Below are 17,978 nucleotides of genomic sequence, written 5' to 3'. Positions count from 1 at the left end.
AGAGCGGATTGTTATAAAATATAAGATATGTAACTAGAGCTCCATTTATTTTCTTTATTTTTCTATTTTTATAGTTTGTTTTAAAAAAAATTACAATCTAATTGGTAGGTGGAAGATTTGGTATTCGACAAATTATATATAATGGAGTTTTTAACTAATAATTGTAACTAAAACAACTCTGGTTTTAATTCACGTTGATTGATGTAAGAATCTCAAAACTAAACAGTATCACACTTTATGCATCTATAACACAATTCCAAAGTTCACAAAAAATAATATTATATTATTATTATTAATAATAACCACTTACATTACAGAGTATTAGTTAATTTTCAAGAGTATAGTACATTATATTAATAGATAGTTAATTTTTATAGAAATATTATTACTATATTAAATATTAATGTAATGAGTTACACTATTAATGTAAATCAATAATTTATATATATGTTATTAAACAGGAAGTATACTAATTAAAATATTTGATCGTTTACTTAATTTTGACGATTAATAATATTTTTAACTGTTACTTAAAATAATGTTTGATTTTCTAGATGATCACCGGCATTCACAATTTGAAACTCAGAGGCCATAAAAAGCTAGTCATATACAATTGATCTAAATCAGGTATAAGTGTATTTTATTTGGTCACATGCACGATGAAATGAAACCTAACTAAAGGTTGAAAATTGAAATCGCACCCCAAGATAGAGTTGGAACCGAATTAACCCACTTGATAAGAAAAAATAAGTGTTATGCCCAATCAAAACTTGCACTTATTTGGCATGACAAAACGCACTGTATTATTTAAATCTAAAATCTCAACATTAATTTTTATTATATAGATGTATCATTGAAGTCAACGAGTGCATGTGTAACTATATTGGACATTGGTGTAAAAGAAATGGCAACACCTTTTTTATATATTTTATTTTATATTTTTACTACAGCTTATCACAGGGACTGCAGTTTAAAACATAAAAAGTGCCCATTTACATTGATGATCAAAATCATATTGGAACTTGATAAAATTAAGAATTAACACGTGGCAACCTTGAGATTTTGTATTTTATAAAAAAAAGAAAAAGGTTGAGAAAAGTGACTGCACAACTGAAGTGTGTTTGGCTTTGGGGCAAATGGAAATGATGGAGTCGCAATCTATCTTCTCATTTTTCTAAACTACCTTCACTTACACTCTTTGAATCAATTCCTTCAAAAATACTCACTCTCTCTAAAAAATCTGTTAAAAGCTAAGGGAGACAGTGTGTGTGGTAGTGCATTGGAGCTACTTCCATTCACCCTTTACTTCTTTAACTAACTTGGGTTCCACTCTTTGAATCCCTTTCTTCTAAAACACTTTTTCTTCAAACCCATTACATTAATATTATCACTTCGTTCAAAACCCACTTGCAATTTCCCTCACTCTAACTTTGTTCAAAAAACATCTCACTATTTTTTTATTTTTTATTATTTTATTTGCTATCAATGCTACAATTCAAGTTCCCAATCAATACACAATACAAATAGATCAATTCCCAAATAGCCTAACACGCTATTTATGGAAACAAGTCTACCTTTGCTTAACGTGTTATGGGTCTGACGTCACCATTTTTTTGTCCTTTTCACTTTCCTTAATTGAGTTTAGAACTTATACTTTTTTTTTTAGACTTTGAAGTTTGAACCTTATATATATATATTTTTTTTTTTTCAATTTTTGACTTCTCAGAAATCAATATCTCAATGAATAAAAACTTTAGGGATATTATTCAAATATGTATAGGAATTAAAAAAGTACGTAGATATTAAACTATAACACTGTTAGTTTTTGAATTAATGATTTATCTTAAGAGAGCATTTTTAGTTTTTGAATAAACAATGGTTGGCGTCTTCTTTAGATTTGGAAGCTAGTATTCATTCATCAAATGGAAAGTAAAAACAAAATTTGAGTTGAAGCCAGAGAGAGAGAGAAAGAAGTTATGTTTTGTTTCTTTTTATATATTTCAACACGCTTGTACGCCTGAATACACCTGTTTTATACCTTTTGACTTCACATGGGAAATACACTTCATTTATCATCACCAGCTTTCTTATTTATTTTATTAAATTTATTCTTTTACTCTATCTTTTTCTTTCTTTTATACCACGCAACACAACTTTTTCTTTTATTTTTTTTTATTTAATAATTGAACTAATAGTAACTAATGAAAAACAAAATACATTAACTAATTATATTTTTTATTTCTTCAATTTAAATTATGCGCAATATTGTTCTCTAATTTTTTAATTTTAAATAAATATGATCTTGCTTTCATTTATTTATTTACTTAGAATGTTTGAATTATTTCTTTATCCAAAAAAATAGGAGGTTTGTAATAATTTTGAGAGAGTAAACATTTTAAGAGTTAAAAAAGCTAGGAATTTGTAGAGTTTTGATTTAACGTTTTGTTGGGTGAAACATTGTTTTCATTATTTAATTTTGAATAAAATAAATTTTAAATGATTTAATTTGTGAAATTTGAGTATACTGTTTTTTAAAAAAGAAAGTTTGATGTAGAAAACATGCTAATGACATGACAAAATTTACTTAATTCTAAAATTACAACAAAAAAAAAATCTGAAACAAAACTATTCACAGATTAAGAAAATAAATCAAACCTAAAAACACAAATAAAATTGTCAAGTCGGAAGGTGGAGTTGCACCGACGCTTTTTCTCACAGAATTGCGAGAAGTCACTAATTTTAAAGTCACTTCCATAACTAATTGCGAATGTAACGGATTTAAATGAACGACGTGATTGAACGTCCACTCCCAAGATCTCCCACTCTTCAAAATCAAGGTTAAATACGTAATTTAAACTATTCAAATAACATACTATATATTAATCAACTTGTTTCCTTAAATTAATTATGTTTGTGTCGGTACAAGGAGCAAAATGCTCTTGTACCTTTTCCAAGGGCACATGGCTTTCTATCCTTCTTGTGTCACTGTGTACCCCCCTAAACACAAAATATAATCAACTATTTGTAGGACCACATTTTAACACACATGATAATTATATAACAAACAATTAAACCTCAGAAGAATATTAATAATAAATTAGTTCAAGTTTATATAGGGCATATACCCTTGATTCTAAACTAGTAAATATATGTATATGCATGGATCATTCTCCAATTAATTTTTACAATATGTGTCTTATATATTGTGTGTTTACAGCATAATAATAAAACTGCTTAATCTTTGTATCTTACCTTAGCTTGTTAGGGTAGCCCCAAGGGTAGGGTGGGTCCCGCGTTGCATGTTCGTAGGTTCGGTCCACACGTTGATCAACGTGGCGAATATGGACTATCCTTCGTTACTGTGGAGCACACCCAGTGAATTCCAGCTAGGGCACGCGAGGTGGGGACTTCCCTCACGTGACCTTGCCATCGCCATTTTTCGCCATTGCTTGCTTCTCATTCGTCACTTCGCATCACCGTACCCAATCACCTGATGCCACGTGTCAATGCTGACTTTTTTTCTCGTCAAACCAAGTACTATGTACCTACTTTACTTATTTACATTTTTGTTTGAGAAGGAAAATGAGTAGTGACGAGTGAGTGAGTATTAAGATACTATTTTTTTTGTTGGTGTTTGGGTTGGGTGCATCATGTGGTGGGGCCCCATGCCGTACCTAAACATGGTCTGGGACAAAATGTGATCTCTCGGGGACTTTTGTGGGTCATGCCTGCCCTCACAAATCAGTCCTTAATTTAGGATTAGGACAACCATTATCACTTCAATTTTTATGTTTAAATCATTAACGTATACGATCAAAACATTGAATTATTAACATCATAATAATTTTTAAACTTATCATAACAAGAGTTTGTTTCGCCTCGTCTTTCTATTTCCTCATAAATATGATGGCACAAATCTTTATTCTTGTATTTATAAAACAAGATTTCTGTGTATGATTGATTCTCAAGAAAGTTACATTTTCATGATTAACAAAATTTCTATTTCTAAGATGGATGGATAAGAATGTGATATTTTTCTGGAAATGGAGGAAGTTACTTTCTATCACATTTTAGCTTCTATTCTATTTATTTTTTATTTAAATTATTTCAAATTTTATAAATTATTCTTGAGAATATTAAAATCTAAACAAACACTTTTCTAACTATAGTTGGAATTAACATTATAACCTATATAACATTGTTGGAAATTTTATTCACGTGAATACAAAATCATACCTTGAAGATGCCCTCTAAATTTTTTTTATCAAATTACACGGGCATTCACGAGATTTAATTTATTTTTTTCATGTTACATACAATTTCTCTCTCTCTATATATATTTATTTATTTATATTTACTCTTTTAAAGGATAAGAACTCGTGTTTAATTCTCGCAAAATATATAATCGAAGAGAAATAAAAAGTTTCAAGAGTGATTAAGTCCTTAAAAAAAAGTTGTAACCAATCTAATTAAAGTACTAAAATCTGTGTAAATATCTTAGAGTTCCACCAAGTAACCAAAAATACTCTACTTACTGTGGTTTTAAAAATGAAAACATTGAATTATTAACAACATAATAATCTAAGTAATTATAATGAATTTGCTTTTAATTTAATTATCATCAGAAGAAAAAATAAATCAGTGTTGAAAAAACTTTGTTCCCAAATTCTAGTTTATTGTGATGATTAGTTGATTACATAATTTTGATTTGAGAAATCTTGTTACATTTTTCTCCATGAAATTTTGTTACATTTATAAGCAGACTCAATGATGAGTTCACCTCTTGAAGTATACGGAATGAATTACGTGCGAATTTATTCATTGGGTGTAAACCCTAAAATTAAAACAGGTATAGTAAAATATGGATTTTGGAAGCTCTTGACTGAAAGAAAAAGCACTAGATGATAAGAATGTTTGATCCATTCAGTACGCGGTTGTGCAGCTCACGAGCAGAATGCAGTGAGCTATAAACTTATATAAAAAAATTAAAAATAAAAAACCGACAATGAAGAAGCTACGGGGTGAATGGGCATCATTTTGGATTTATGTTGACTATTGATAAAGTAATTATTAATTCAATGTTAAATGATTGGACTTGGGTCACGTTTTTGCCAATATATATACAGATATGAGAACCAGTGGTTTGAATCCCAAAATACATTCTTAGTTAGTTCCATCGTTTAATTTATTCTCAGCCCTTTTAATCTCAATAAAATTTCTGACCAAGTGGACAATGATTAGTTGTCACCTCTTGTGCTCCCTATCTAAAGTTATATATCTTTTATTTTATTTTTACTGTATAGATTTTTCTTAACCTTAATGTAGTATATGACGTCGCAATTATTCAACATTGACGCAACAATTATTAACTCTAGTCAAATTAAAGTATATTGTTTATTCATATAAACTTTAGGTAACATTACTTAAACGAAAAAGAAAATTGAAAAATAGAGAAAATATAAAAGCTATTTTATTTGATTAAAAAAACAGAAGGATGGTAAGATTAATTTCTCATATCTAGTTTATTTATAGGGAGAGGCAACACAACACTGGTTTACCAAATGTGACTAAAGAAAGAAAATAAATAAATGTCGAGATCCCTTGACTAAAATATCAACCAGCATATCTCATCTTTGAAAGCACGTTAGTGGGAAGTAATTACGTTCTAAATTATAATACACCATATCTCCATATATGTAAAGATCTAGTCTTTTTTTTTTTTTTTTTTTTTTTTTTTGTATAATAAAATATAGATTGTAATTTTATCCTTCTGAGAATGAAAGTTTTTTTCCCCCTTCATATTTATGTCTTCAAATGGTGCATGTTTTTTTCCTTTCAATTCAGTGAGAAACCACTTTCGAATCTTATAATGGAAAATTAATCAATATTATTTTAATCATCTTGTTTAAATTGAAAAAAAAAAGGAAGAAAGATATATGAAGTATATACTATGAAAGCTAGAATCTTTCGGTTAAAACTTGCTATCATATAAAATGGACCAACCACATAAACTTCTAAGTGTATGAATTGGAATATCAATTGTTTTTATAGTTAGTAGAGACACGTTGACATTAAAATTCAAAAATTGAGTTGAGCTTTCGACACTAAAACTCGATATTCAATCGAGAAAAATGAATGTAATTTTGGACCGAGTTAGATTTTACTCAAATACTCTAAAAATTGAACCAAATTATTTGAATTGAGTGGAATAAATACTCATACTCATGAACACTCTCATACACTACTCTTATATATCATATATATTATATTCTATCCAAACCATCGATGAATTATAGTATAAGAAGACATAATACAATATTTTTTTTTTAATTTGAATTGAGTGGAATAAATAATATATATATATATATATATATTAATGAGAATTGATTATTTGAGAAGTACAAGTGTAGGAGTGCAATTTCCGTATATTTATTGTAATTCTGGGACAGTTGTAGAGTGAGCGTATTACTAATTATTGAGTGGTTACTAAGTTGGCGGGGCTTTTAGCAAATATTGGTTGTAAGTCACGTGCGTGCATGATCTGCTACTCGCTGGTCCCCACACAATCATAAAGATGTATTGTTTGCCTTCAAAGTACCACCATGCTCCGCACCGCAGGTTAGTAATCTCTCTCCCAAGCCACGTGTCACGTCGCTGGAAATTAAATTTGCAAGGCAAAAATATATCCACTGATAGTGAAAGCTCGTCCAAAGGAACAAACTGCACCGCTTCAAATATTATTATTTATTATTATTATTATTGTTAGACCACATATAAAATGGAAGTAGAAAAAAAATAATACAGAAAATGACCGGGAATAAATCTGGCGTGTCGGTGCCGACAGTTAAGCCACCGACGGGTTAACCGGGAAAAAGAGGTAGATTACCGGTTAAGGAAGGAAAGTGGAGCTGAATCCCATGCATTCGCGTCGGTGCGTACTATTTTGACTTTCTTCTAAGTTCTACCTCAAACCGTTTTTTCGTTATGTCTTTATTTTTAATTCTATTATTCGAGAATTGTGCATATTATTAATTAATTATATACAATTTAATCCTTTTTTCTTTACATTATTATAATCTTTTGGATCATGGATGAGATATTCCATTTCGTTATGGGGGTGAGATAACATTCTATTGGATCGTGGTTGGGTTCCTCAAATCCTTTTTAAATGAATCTTATGTGTGCTAACTATTTTCATTTTTTTCATCTTTATCTTTATGTGCATGTTTTAACTAAACTTTCAAACTTTAAAGATCATCAATTATGAATTCTATTTACATAAAATGAGATGACACGAAAAAATGTGTCTATATAAAATAAACAAAAACTTGAATCTAAAACTTTCTTGTATAAATTATACCACAAGAAATCCATTGTAGTGATTAATACCTTCTTTAAGCTATACATACCTTGGGAAATTTTTTTATTAAAATTGTACTATACACTCCTTTTTCCTTAAAGAAAGACACTTAACGTGCATGATTATATATATATGTTTATGAGGAATACAAAAAATTTACTCCAATCTTTGCTAAGATAACTCATCCCATGTGATCGATTAGTAGAAGTGTCTGTATTCTTGCTTCTATAATAGTCAAGGCAGAACACCTCTTGCAACGGTCAGATTTTGTCACTACATTGTATAACATATAACCTTTTTTTTCCTTTTCTTTATGAGACGAGTATACAACTATACAAGTCCCTCTTAATAATAATATTATTATTATTATAAAAACTTTGCAGACACAAATTTTCTTTGTTCTTCGGACATTTACGACATAAGGTGTGCTGGACCGCAAAGAAAAATAAATGAAACACGTGACGATGTCACGTGGGTATACGTTTTATATTTGTGAAAAAAGTTATATTATTTAGAAAATATATATCTAAGCATTTCTCAATCACCGAATTAAACGCCGAGAATAGGGAAGTGAAAGCGATGGTTACATGTGAGGTGAGGACCAAGAAGGTCTTTTCCACATTACTTTTAATTAGTTTTAAACCAAAATTTCAATTATTAAATTAATTAAGTGTGTCCTTCCATAGACAAGGAAGATTTATGAGCAATGGCAAGATATAACATCTTTGAATGCAGACATGTGCCACGTGGGTGCCACAATTAGATCACACAACGTGGGGACAACGTTGCTAATTTTAAAATTTTATGTGTGGCGAAATTATGGTGCTGCCCACGTAGATAATTATTTTGTAGTATAAAAGAGAAGGGTATTTTGGAGAAGGAAAAGTAAGGGGTTTAGAGGTGCTTCGTATTCAAGGAAGCACATCAACACAACGTGGAAAAAAATTATAAAGTGTCATGGAGAGTGGCAACCCACTCCTTATCAAAGGCATTGGGGGACACAAACCCAAGAGTCTCAAAACAGTGTATTTATCAATCACAATCCCATTATTAAAGAGTCATATATAAAACATATTAATTATTTATTTTTTAAAAAGGTGTCATTTAAGTTAAAAATATGATATTATATTGATTTCATTGAGTTGTGACTTATTTAAATATTTTTGGTCCAATGAATCATTTTTTGGTGTGAGAAGGTTACATAGTAGTAACTATTGTGGGGCAACCCAAGTTCTACTACGAGAGGCAGCTTTGTCCCAAAGGCCCAAACCATGTTTGGAGGTGATGTACAAAATTAATTAGTTAAGAAGCAACTAGTCCCACGCCATAACCACAAAAAATGCCAAAAAGGCACCTAAGAAGTGAGAAGCACATCAATAAAAATCATGCATTATTCAACGTCAATGAAAGCTATTCAATAACATGACCGACATTTTTATTTTTTAAATGTTTTGCAAATTGTTTGATCCATGAGTTTCAACTACAGTGATATACCCTGACAGTGTTTGATGTCTGTATAAACACTCTTAAAAGAAAAAAAAGAGATGTACGTATTGAGAAAACTTTAGCCACATAATTGCTTGGATTGAATTCAGGCTTCATTTGGATTGTGACAGTCTATTGTTGCTCTGAAAGGAGTCTCATAAAAGGCATTAGTATGAAATTATATTCATAAGCCTCCTAAACTGCTACACATCTTGGGGAAGAATAAAACAAGATGAAAACAATGTTGTTATACTAGTACCACTATTCCATGAAAGAAAAGGATAAACAGATTTGAATGAAAGCATGGAAGGTGAATGGTAAACAGTAAACAGTATGGTGCACTATGAGATACAGTGTATATTGGCAGTGATAATTCATGGATGTGTTAGTAATAATTGCACTGAAAATAGAAAGTGGTGAAGGGTGAGGTCACCATACCATGTCATTTGTCTTGACTCTTGAGGGTAGTGGAGATCAAAAGTTTGGCCTACGAGTATGGGGTTGCCCAAATTAACCCAAGTTCATCTCTATTTTAGGGTTTTATTTATCTTTTTAATATCAAAGTGGTGTAATTATTTTAAAAAGTTGTTGAAATAGATAATTTTAAAAAAAAAAAAATCCAGAATAGGATTAGTTGTGTTTGACAAACATGACTTTTAAATAGAAGTCATGTTTCACAAACATAATTCAGTTATTTTGAAAGTCCTGTTTAAAAATGTAGTTTCGGCTTTTATTTTGTTTAATTGAATGGCAAAGACGTGAGTCGTAAACATGATTTTTTTTTCTTTTTCTCAACCTTAAAATAATAATTTTATGTAAAATAAAAAAGTCATGTTTTCAAAACACCATTTTAATTTTTTGAAAAAAAATTTGAAAGCAGTGAAGCGCGAATTATTCTATTTAGGATTTTTTTTAAAAAAATTATCTATTTCAGATTTTTTAAAAAAAATTACACTTTTTTAAAAAAATAGCCTCTATTTTATTTTCTTATATTAAAATTATTTTTTGTGCAACGCATTTATTTTAACGGAAACCTTTTATTTATTATTATTATTTTTTTATGTGTGCAACAACAATGTAACAAGGTTAAATAAACTACTAAGCTAGATTTAGTAGTGAAAGATTTAGATAATATACACAATATCCTATAGTAGTTATTATTGTACACAAAAAACTAAAGTTAAAACCTAAAACTTTGTGTAAACTACCCAACTCTTAAGACACTAAACCAGCTTTAATGAATTTATTTTAACAGTAATTCTGTGAGCTATGAAGTGATAACAATTTGATGTTCATGATAAAAGCAATTTCAGTAATTTTTAAATTGTAGTTAGTTTATAAACAATTAAAGTTTCATGCTTATTGTAGTTTTTGATACATTATTTGGTCAATTGCAGTTTTTGTTTTTTAATAACTCATTTATGACAACTAATCAAAAAATAACTCATTCATGACAACCAGGTCAGGTCAACACAACCCAGTTTTCAATATAATATCAAAGCCCAGCCCAATCTTTGAAAATCGGCTTGAAATTTTGAAACACATACACTTCTTCAATTTTAAAAGATAAGTTCCATCAGTTCTCTCCTAGGGGACTGAAAGCCCAAATGTAGAATGCATACTGCAATATGTGATGGTCAAAATGTGGGCTTGAGCCCAGACAAAAAAAGAGACCTACATTCTAGCAAGCTCTTCACAAATCAGTTTTAGACTACTATTCAATAAAAATTACCATTCATGGAATGGAGATGATGGAAGACTTAAAGAAATAATGGAAGAAATTTAAAATCAATAAAATTAAAAATAAGTAAAGAAAGTTTAGTTCAAGAGTTTGGGTTCGGCTATACTTATTTGATCAACTTGGTGCTAAGTCACAAACCGAGAGATATATCACGTTAGATGAACGTTTTCATCTCATCCAAAATTAACATCAGTGTAAATAAAATTTTCTTATTAAAAAAAATAAATTAATCATATTATAATTAATCTTAAATTATAAAATAAAGGGAATATTTTTAAGAGCTATTGTTATTCTTCTTAAGTTGTGAATGTCCTCCTATATTGAATATATATATTATAAGTCTTTATCTTCTAAATAATAATTTTAACTTTAATTTCAATTTTGATACACCATATTAAATTAAAGACATATTTCTTTTTAGATGAACTAAAATTTTAAGATTATTGTACTATCAATCGATCTTAATATAAATTTGATTTTAAAATTTTAATTTCGACACACCATTTTAATAAAAATGACGTGGCTTGGTTTAATTTTATATAATATATTTTATATAATCTTTCCTTAATATCAAAAATTTGATTTTTTTTAATCTGTTTAGGGTTTAAAAATAACCGTCCAAGGTACAAACTAATTACTAGTAATTAACTAACTACATTTGATTAATTTGATTGGTAATAAATAACAAGTTCTTGATGAAATCTATTGAAAAAACCTAGAACAAATTAATACGGAGATGCTCGACAATAGATGTAGATAATGTAATGCAAAATATTTTTTGAACGGATAATAAAAAGATATCCCTATAAGTTTAGTGTCTATTTTTAGATCCATATATATAAAAAATATTAAAAAATAATCGTGACATATAGAAATAATTGTGTACCTTATCAGATGATTTTGTTTTACTTCTTTACCATATCATAAATAATAGTTGATGAGAGCATACAGTAGCTTTAAAAGACACGAGCTGAAGGCAGAGTAGGGCAAGCCAGAAGACTGTAATTTTAAATTGGGAACATGTATTTTAAAATTTTTATTTCCAGATATCTGATTTGCATATTACATTAATTCATGGCAGGAACTAGGCCAAGGAATTAATATTGTACAACATGTGATCAGAGAGGAAAGTAATGAAAACTGCTTTAAGTTGCAAATGGAGCAGCCCCAGCAGAAAATTCATAGGAAAACTCCTACCACCAGTCAAATCAAAATGGTCAACTTTGAGTGGGTGGACAAAACATGAAAGCAGGTTTATGAACATGTAACATTTATAATCCTTAGTTTTCTCCGGTGTAGGAGTATCAACTTCTACTCCTCAAAGACACCGAAAGAATTCCTAGGTAAATAAATTATTCATTCACCAGAAATGCTTTCGATGCGTCCATATGATTTAGTCTACATGTTCCAAGGAGGACTTCCGGGAGTTCATCTTGTGTGTTGGCCTGAAAAGTAACACATTTTCAGATACGTTCATAAAATTGGTTTAGCAACTTCAATACACATTTTATTTTATACTCCAACAAAACCACATTCATCAATTACTTTTACTTTTACCTGTATCAAAAATGCCATTTCTACCACCAAATTATTCAGGTATCCAAGAACTAGACTAACCACCCCTCTTGCTACTGTTGAAGATCCAACGTCGATATCAAGCTATAAAGCAAACATATTTTAAATGTTAGCTTATGAACACAAGAGAAACTAGATGAAAATAATAGAGCAAAATCATTGGCGCACGAAATGAAAAAATAAGCCATGTACGATGTTAAATCAATTATCATGTTGACTAAATTTGATGACTTTTGCAATAATTATCTTACAAATTTCATCAATAATGATTTATTATTAAGTTAACAGTGTAAAATTACTTTGTATTGACAGTATATAATCATTAAATCCTTTGGAAATTCGGCAATGTTACCTCTAAGAAGTTTTTGCCACGGATATAACGTGTGTCTAGCGCTTGTCCAATCAAACATGCTTTCTTTCCAACACTTTGTTTGACTATCCATGATCCCTGGGAGAAACAAGTCACGTGGGGGAAAAACCATTAGATACTAATCTTGATTCTGCATTTTTGTCTCTGTTTATTAAATGTCACGTTTTAGTAGAAATGAACCTTAGAAATATATGGTATCAGCTTAAATCTTGAGTTCCTATAAGCATCATCTCCATTAACAAAGCTCTGCAACAAGGGATTGCCTTCCAAAGGAGTTTTCATCATGTAATAGAGTGCAAGGGAATACATAGGATTTCCGGGAATCTGATCCATGACAATAGTGTACGTTAAACACAATCCTATAAAATTTTAGGAGTGATGGATATAAGAATCAACATGAGGTCATGTCATACTCACTTGCATGTTAATAACAACAAAGAATTCTGGTCCACCTTGAGCTGCATATTGCTGAATAAATCCAAAAAGAATGATAATAAGTTTTTAGCTGTTATTTTGTGACAATAATTAGAACCCTTTGATCACAAATACACGAACTAAGGAAGAAGGAATATACCTGAACTATGGAACCAGGACGACTACTCAAGGCATCTTCTCTTCTGTCAGAACGAAGCCAGTCTGCACCAACCAGTTGCATCATGGTTCCTTCTGCCTTGATCTGGAAAAGAGAAATTTATTTGCCCTCTAAAAAAAAGTACGTATAAATTTGTTTATTATAGTTTGAAACGCCAAACATTAGTATCTAGTTTCATTGAAGCCTTTTACAAAAAATGTTTCATGTTCATGATTTTCTGAATAAAATGATGAAAACAAAATTTTGTAGTTTTAACAATTCCTTTTACATGTAAAGTAACATGTCAATTTAAGATGAATGCATAAAACAAACCAAAAAGTACCTTCTGATGATCTCGTAAATAATTTTCTCCTCGAACCAAAAACAAAGATGGGTCAGAAGCAGCCCAGGTGCAGGGTAAAGCACAGGTTGAATCCTGTTGAAGAGTGGCTCCATAAGAGCATGATGGACTTTCCTCCTTGGCAGATTCTTGCAAATCCATATACCCCTTTTTGTGAACTGTAGCACATGTTTAAATTTTGGAACCATTTTTCAACAAAAATATTAGAAAATTTTGTCCTGCATATCCCATCCTAAACTAATAATATTGAAAAGTTAAATCATAAATATAAACACTAACCTGCTAGGTCGTGTAATTTTTTCACCAAACCAGCTGCTGATGATAGTCTTGGGTGGGACACAGACTGCAAATCACGTCACATTAGTTTCAAATTTCAATCCCCTCAACAATTCATATCATTAAGACATATCAATTATCATACAAAAATCATTTAGAAAATAAACAACATAAACACATGACACAATGCAGGGAACATAGAAATCTTAGACAGTTATACGTAAATGTGTACTTACATTCTTAATAAGAAAAAGCATCATTGTTTTTGTTCAGGACAAGTTCCAACTTATCTAAAATTATCAAAGCAGAAAAATACAAAAGAAAAATAGAATGAAATTATGTTAGAGGAAGGATGTTGGTGAGCAAAAAGTACCATCTGTTCTGAAGTCAAGTCAGAATGCCATTCATTGTCAAAGTGATCATAATCCGTTGGTTCAGGAACATCAAAGAACTCATCAGAATCATTCAATCCCATTAAACTTGAACGACTAGAAGGTTCTACCTCATCTTTAAGTACAATAAGAGGTTCCTCAAACTTGGTCTTCTCTTCTGTAACTTCGGTCTTAATATCCTCCTTTACACCTAGAGGCAACCCAATATCTTTTGTCATTACAAGAGGATCAGATGAGAAATTTCCTCCTTTGGTTCTAAACAACTCTCTTAATGCTGCAAACAGGGGATCATAGTAGATACTAGTAAAATTTCATGCATAACAAAAACTACGTAGAACAGCAAAATCTGCCACGTAACTTTATCATATAGTAAACATACCTGCAACACGTTCAAGCATACGAATGGTTATTGATCTTGCAGATGTGGGGCGCAAATACAATTTCCAAAGTTTCCAATCAACAGCAAGCATATGTCTCACAACTGACTGCGTTCCTTTGTTAACAGGAGTCACTACAAATCCTCCACCTGCAAAAGAGTATAACATAAATTTAGAAATCAAACAACCAAAACCTTCTTATTATTTTATGTTATTTTTGGGATTGTTGTGTTATTGTTGGGATTTTACCTTATTTTAGAAAAACTAATAAATAAATATTGACGTGAGGAAAATAGGAAGGCATTTATTTTAGGGAAGTGTTGATTGGGATTTGATCATCCTCAGGTTATAAATAAATACTTTTATCTTTGAGTTATCTTTGGGTGTTGTTTCTTACTTTAGGGTCTTGTTGCATCTCCTATATCCTGCTGCTATATGAATGAGTTATTTTGTAGCATTGAAAGGTTAAAAAATAATAATCTCAATTTTAAAGCATAAATTACTTTTAAGGCAAGCTCGGACGTAGCCTCTCTTGTGTGGACACTTGGAATGATACACAGAATGAAATAATAACACTGTTACAGAATCAAAGATAAAAAAGTTAACTGCTAGATATTACAATGAACCATATCTTCACAACATAAATCTTTTACTACTTCATAAAACAGTACCATATGAGCCATCATCCTCCCTCCTCCAGTATCTTCGCAACAATAAATCTCTTGGTTTCATTCCCCTGGACATGAGATATAATCATATATTAACATGTTTACAGTATTAATTCTCATTGGCAATGTTCCATATGTTTCCTACCATGGTAGCCAATCATTGTACAGCTGCAGATGAATAATATCTGTATGACCATCAAGTTGCTCAACCAGATTGCCTCTATAAATACAAAAATCCCATCTGTAATAAAGTTGGTAATTTAGTAATCTGAGCCAGAGCAAATCATGGGGTGTTCCTTTGAATTTCACTCAATAATAAAGAGTGTAACGTGGTGTTAGAAATTTTCAAGTTATGAATAGCAATTCAGAGCATGTTTAAATTCACATCAATTTTGGTTGGATGTTGATCAATGGAAGCAACAATTAGTTGCTTTTGTATTAACTTTGATGTGATTTTTGTCAAAAAGTGGATCATGGATGTAAAACCAAACATACACTCACAAGACTTACTCTGATCTAGAGGGATCAAGAGACATAAGAGTATGGAAGATGGCCTCTGAAGTTCCATCAACCACACCAACTGCCATTATTGCTGGGTGATCACCCCAATGCTGAAAAGGGAAACAACTTATCACTTTTTCAAAAGAGATGCCTGGTTAAAAAAATGAAAATGTTACGAGTTAGGAGCAACTTACATTTCCATTGGAGTCCCATTCTTTGGCTTCTTTGAACATCCTTAGTCCTGCATAAGCAATGAACAACATGAGATACAGATTAGTCCACTAGCCATGTGCACTATTCTAGGATAAAGCTTTACCATTCTGACAACCAAAAATCTTCCATGGTGAAGGGGCAATAACATCAGCGGTCATCGCTTCAGAGTAAATGCATGATTGAAAATTCACGTTAGAATATTTCCAATCCACGCTTTTTGAGCCTCCATTTCTGTTTTGACAACACTTCAGACATAATTAAGCAGGTATATTTACATAATATCATAAGTATAATTTTATATCACAATTACAGGAAGTTCAAGATAATGTAGTTACATAAGTACTCATCATTCCCTCGCAATAATGTTACAGCACAAAGGACTGAAGGGGTGTGATCATCTTCATTTCAAATATTCAGCAAAAAGAAGAAGAAAATGTGTGATTAAATATTAGAAATTTGTTAATGTACCTCAAAGTTGAACGTCTTCTCGTGGAACCGATCGCAAAATCCTTTGCTGGACTTGGGCACTCCTTAAAAAGAAAAACAATAAAATAAGCTTCTTATAACGAGACAACCATTCAACTCATTAAGGTACAGATTAGAACCTTAAATGCAGCATCCTGCAAGGAACGCATCCATTTTGCAGCTTCTTCTGAACTACTCGCTCCTAACTATAAAATATGGAATGTACCATGAATCAATCAACTGAAATTTTTTGTCATAATAAATATTTTACATGAAGTTTTAATTTCAACACACCTTAAGCTTATCACTTTGATTTGTGACATTATACAGAGTGAAAGCAAAAAACATCTGCACAATGCAAACATATTTGTAAATACGATCTTAAAAGTTTCCAAAAGAAACAATGCAGCTCTATCAGAGAAGTGAAAATAGATTCGAAACAAAAAAGAAAAAAGTATTCAATCTTGTCCATAGTAAGAATCCCAGGTTTCTTACCTTTTTGTTGATATTCTCCCTTCCGTTGTCATTAACCCGAATGCTGGAGTCTATTATTGCACTTCTAATGGGCTCCTGAAAATTAATACAACGCTTTAATTAACCACAATTGACAATTAATTCAATGATGGCAACCACAACGAAAATTCAATAACAGCAATATCATATAATATTATATTGCTAAAGTCAATTTTTTTTTATATAGATCACATGTACCTTCCACTCAGAAGTGGCCTAAGGATAATCCTGCTAAACCCTAAGCTTTAGGCCCATGAACAAAGTAAAAAAAATGACATATATTGCCAAAAGTCTCATGTTTGTAAAAAAAAGTGGACATATACATTTCTCATTTAAGGAAGGGCGGCCTGTTGGAGGCAGATAGATTAATGCAAAAGCATGTTAAAATTGTGATCCATACGACAATAGATCAAACATGGTAAAAGCAATAAGATATGGAAAATGAGTTGATAAATGAAGGAATTTTGATACCTCCATTTGGGTAGCGGGTTTGATCTTGTAGCTATGTAGGACATTGTCTTTGAGGATGAAGTACCTCTTGCGAGAGTAATGCTGACCAAAGCGATTGGGGCGAATGAGATAGAGCCACCCTTCCATTTTCCTCTCGCGCGGTTTCGAGAAATCGTGAGAAAGAACCCTCCGATTCCTCAAAACTGCATTTTGCAATGAGAGGCAATGGAGGGAAGGAATGCAATGCAAGTGAGAGAGAGAGAGAGAGAGAAGGAAAGAAGTAACCTATGAAAGGGGTGAGGAAGAAAACGATGGTGGTGATCCTCTGATCCCGCAAAAGGGAATCAGAGAACCAAAATTTTGATGGCAGCGACAATGGTCTTTGGATGATATTGTTATTGTCGTTCTTCTTCTGTGTCCTATGTTCCCGCTTCAACAATAACTACCTTCGTCTCTCGTTATACTTACATTACATGGGACCACGTCAATTTACCATCTTGCCCTTCTCTTCTCACTTTGCCTCCAAAACTCAATCCACACCACTATCCCCACATTTCTCTTTCATATTTTAAGACATTCTTTTTATTGGATTACTGTCAAAATTAATAAAAATATGATTATTATATTGTACCATACATGCATTTGACATATTTGATCATT

At 31.0% G+C, this 17,978-nt stretch overlaps 1 protein-coding gene across 3 annotated transcripts; it reads right to left on the bottom strand.

Moving 5' to 3' along the window:
• Positions 1 to 11,586: 11,586 nt before the first annotated feature.
• LOC109810632 (protein ENHANCED DISEASE RESISTANCE 2) lies at positions 11,587 to 17,752 on the bottom strand. Of its 3 annotated transcripts, none has more exons than XM_083059990.1 (21): positions 17,340 to 17,752; positions 16,851 to 16,925; positions 16,650 to 16,703; positions 16,496 to 16,561; positions 16,359 to 16,420; positions 15,994 to 16,121; positions 15,872 to 15,918; positions 15,687 to 15,787; positions 15,322 to 15,417; positions 15,180 to 15,244; positions 15,012 to 15,083; positions 14,511 to 14,657; positions 14,113 to 14,321; positions 13,743 to 13,806; positions 13,446 to 13,621; positions 13,106 to 13,207; positions 12,949 to 12,999; positions 12,712 to 12,855; positions 12,514 to 12,609; positions 12,144 to 12,245; positions 11,587 to 12,031 (listed from the first exon to the last, which is right to left on the bottom strand). In XM_083059990.1, exons 1-21 carry the CDS (start codon positions 17,463 to 17,465, stop codon positions 11,939 to 11,941), a joined length of 2,076 nt encoding a protein of 691 aa, XP_082916116.1. In that variant the 5' UTR covers positions 17,466 to 17,752; the 3' UTR covers positions 11,587 to 11,938. The 3 variants fall into 3 exon arrangements, with proteins under 3 accessions (XP_082916116.1, XP_020229731.1, XP_020229733.1); XM_020374142.3 differs by having other exon boundaries at positions 14,113 to 14,405; positions 17,340 to 17,751; XM_020374144.3 differs by having other exon boundaries at positions 14,113 to 14,405; positions 16,359 to 16,417; positions 17,340 to 17,751.
• Positions 17,753 to 17,978: the final 226 nt, after the last annotated feature.

This window comes from Cajanus cajan, chromosome 7 (genome assembly GCF_000230855.2).
Source record: "Cajanus cajan strain Asha chromosome 7, NIPB_CcT2T_4, whole genome shotgun sequence".
Lineage (NCBI taxonomy): Eukaryota > Viridiplantae > Streptophyta > Magnoliopsida > Fabales > Fabaceae > Cajanus > Cajanus cajan.
The sequence above is the reverse complement of the archived record's forward strand: the minus strand, read 5'-3'. Positions and strand labels throughout refer to the sequence as shown.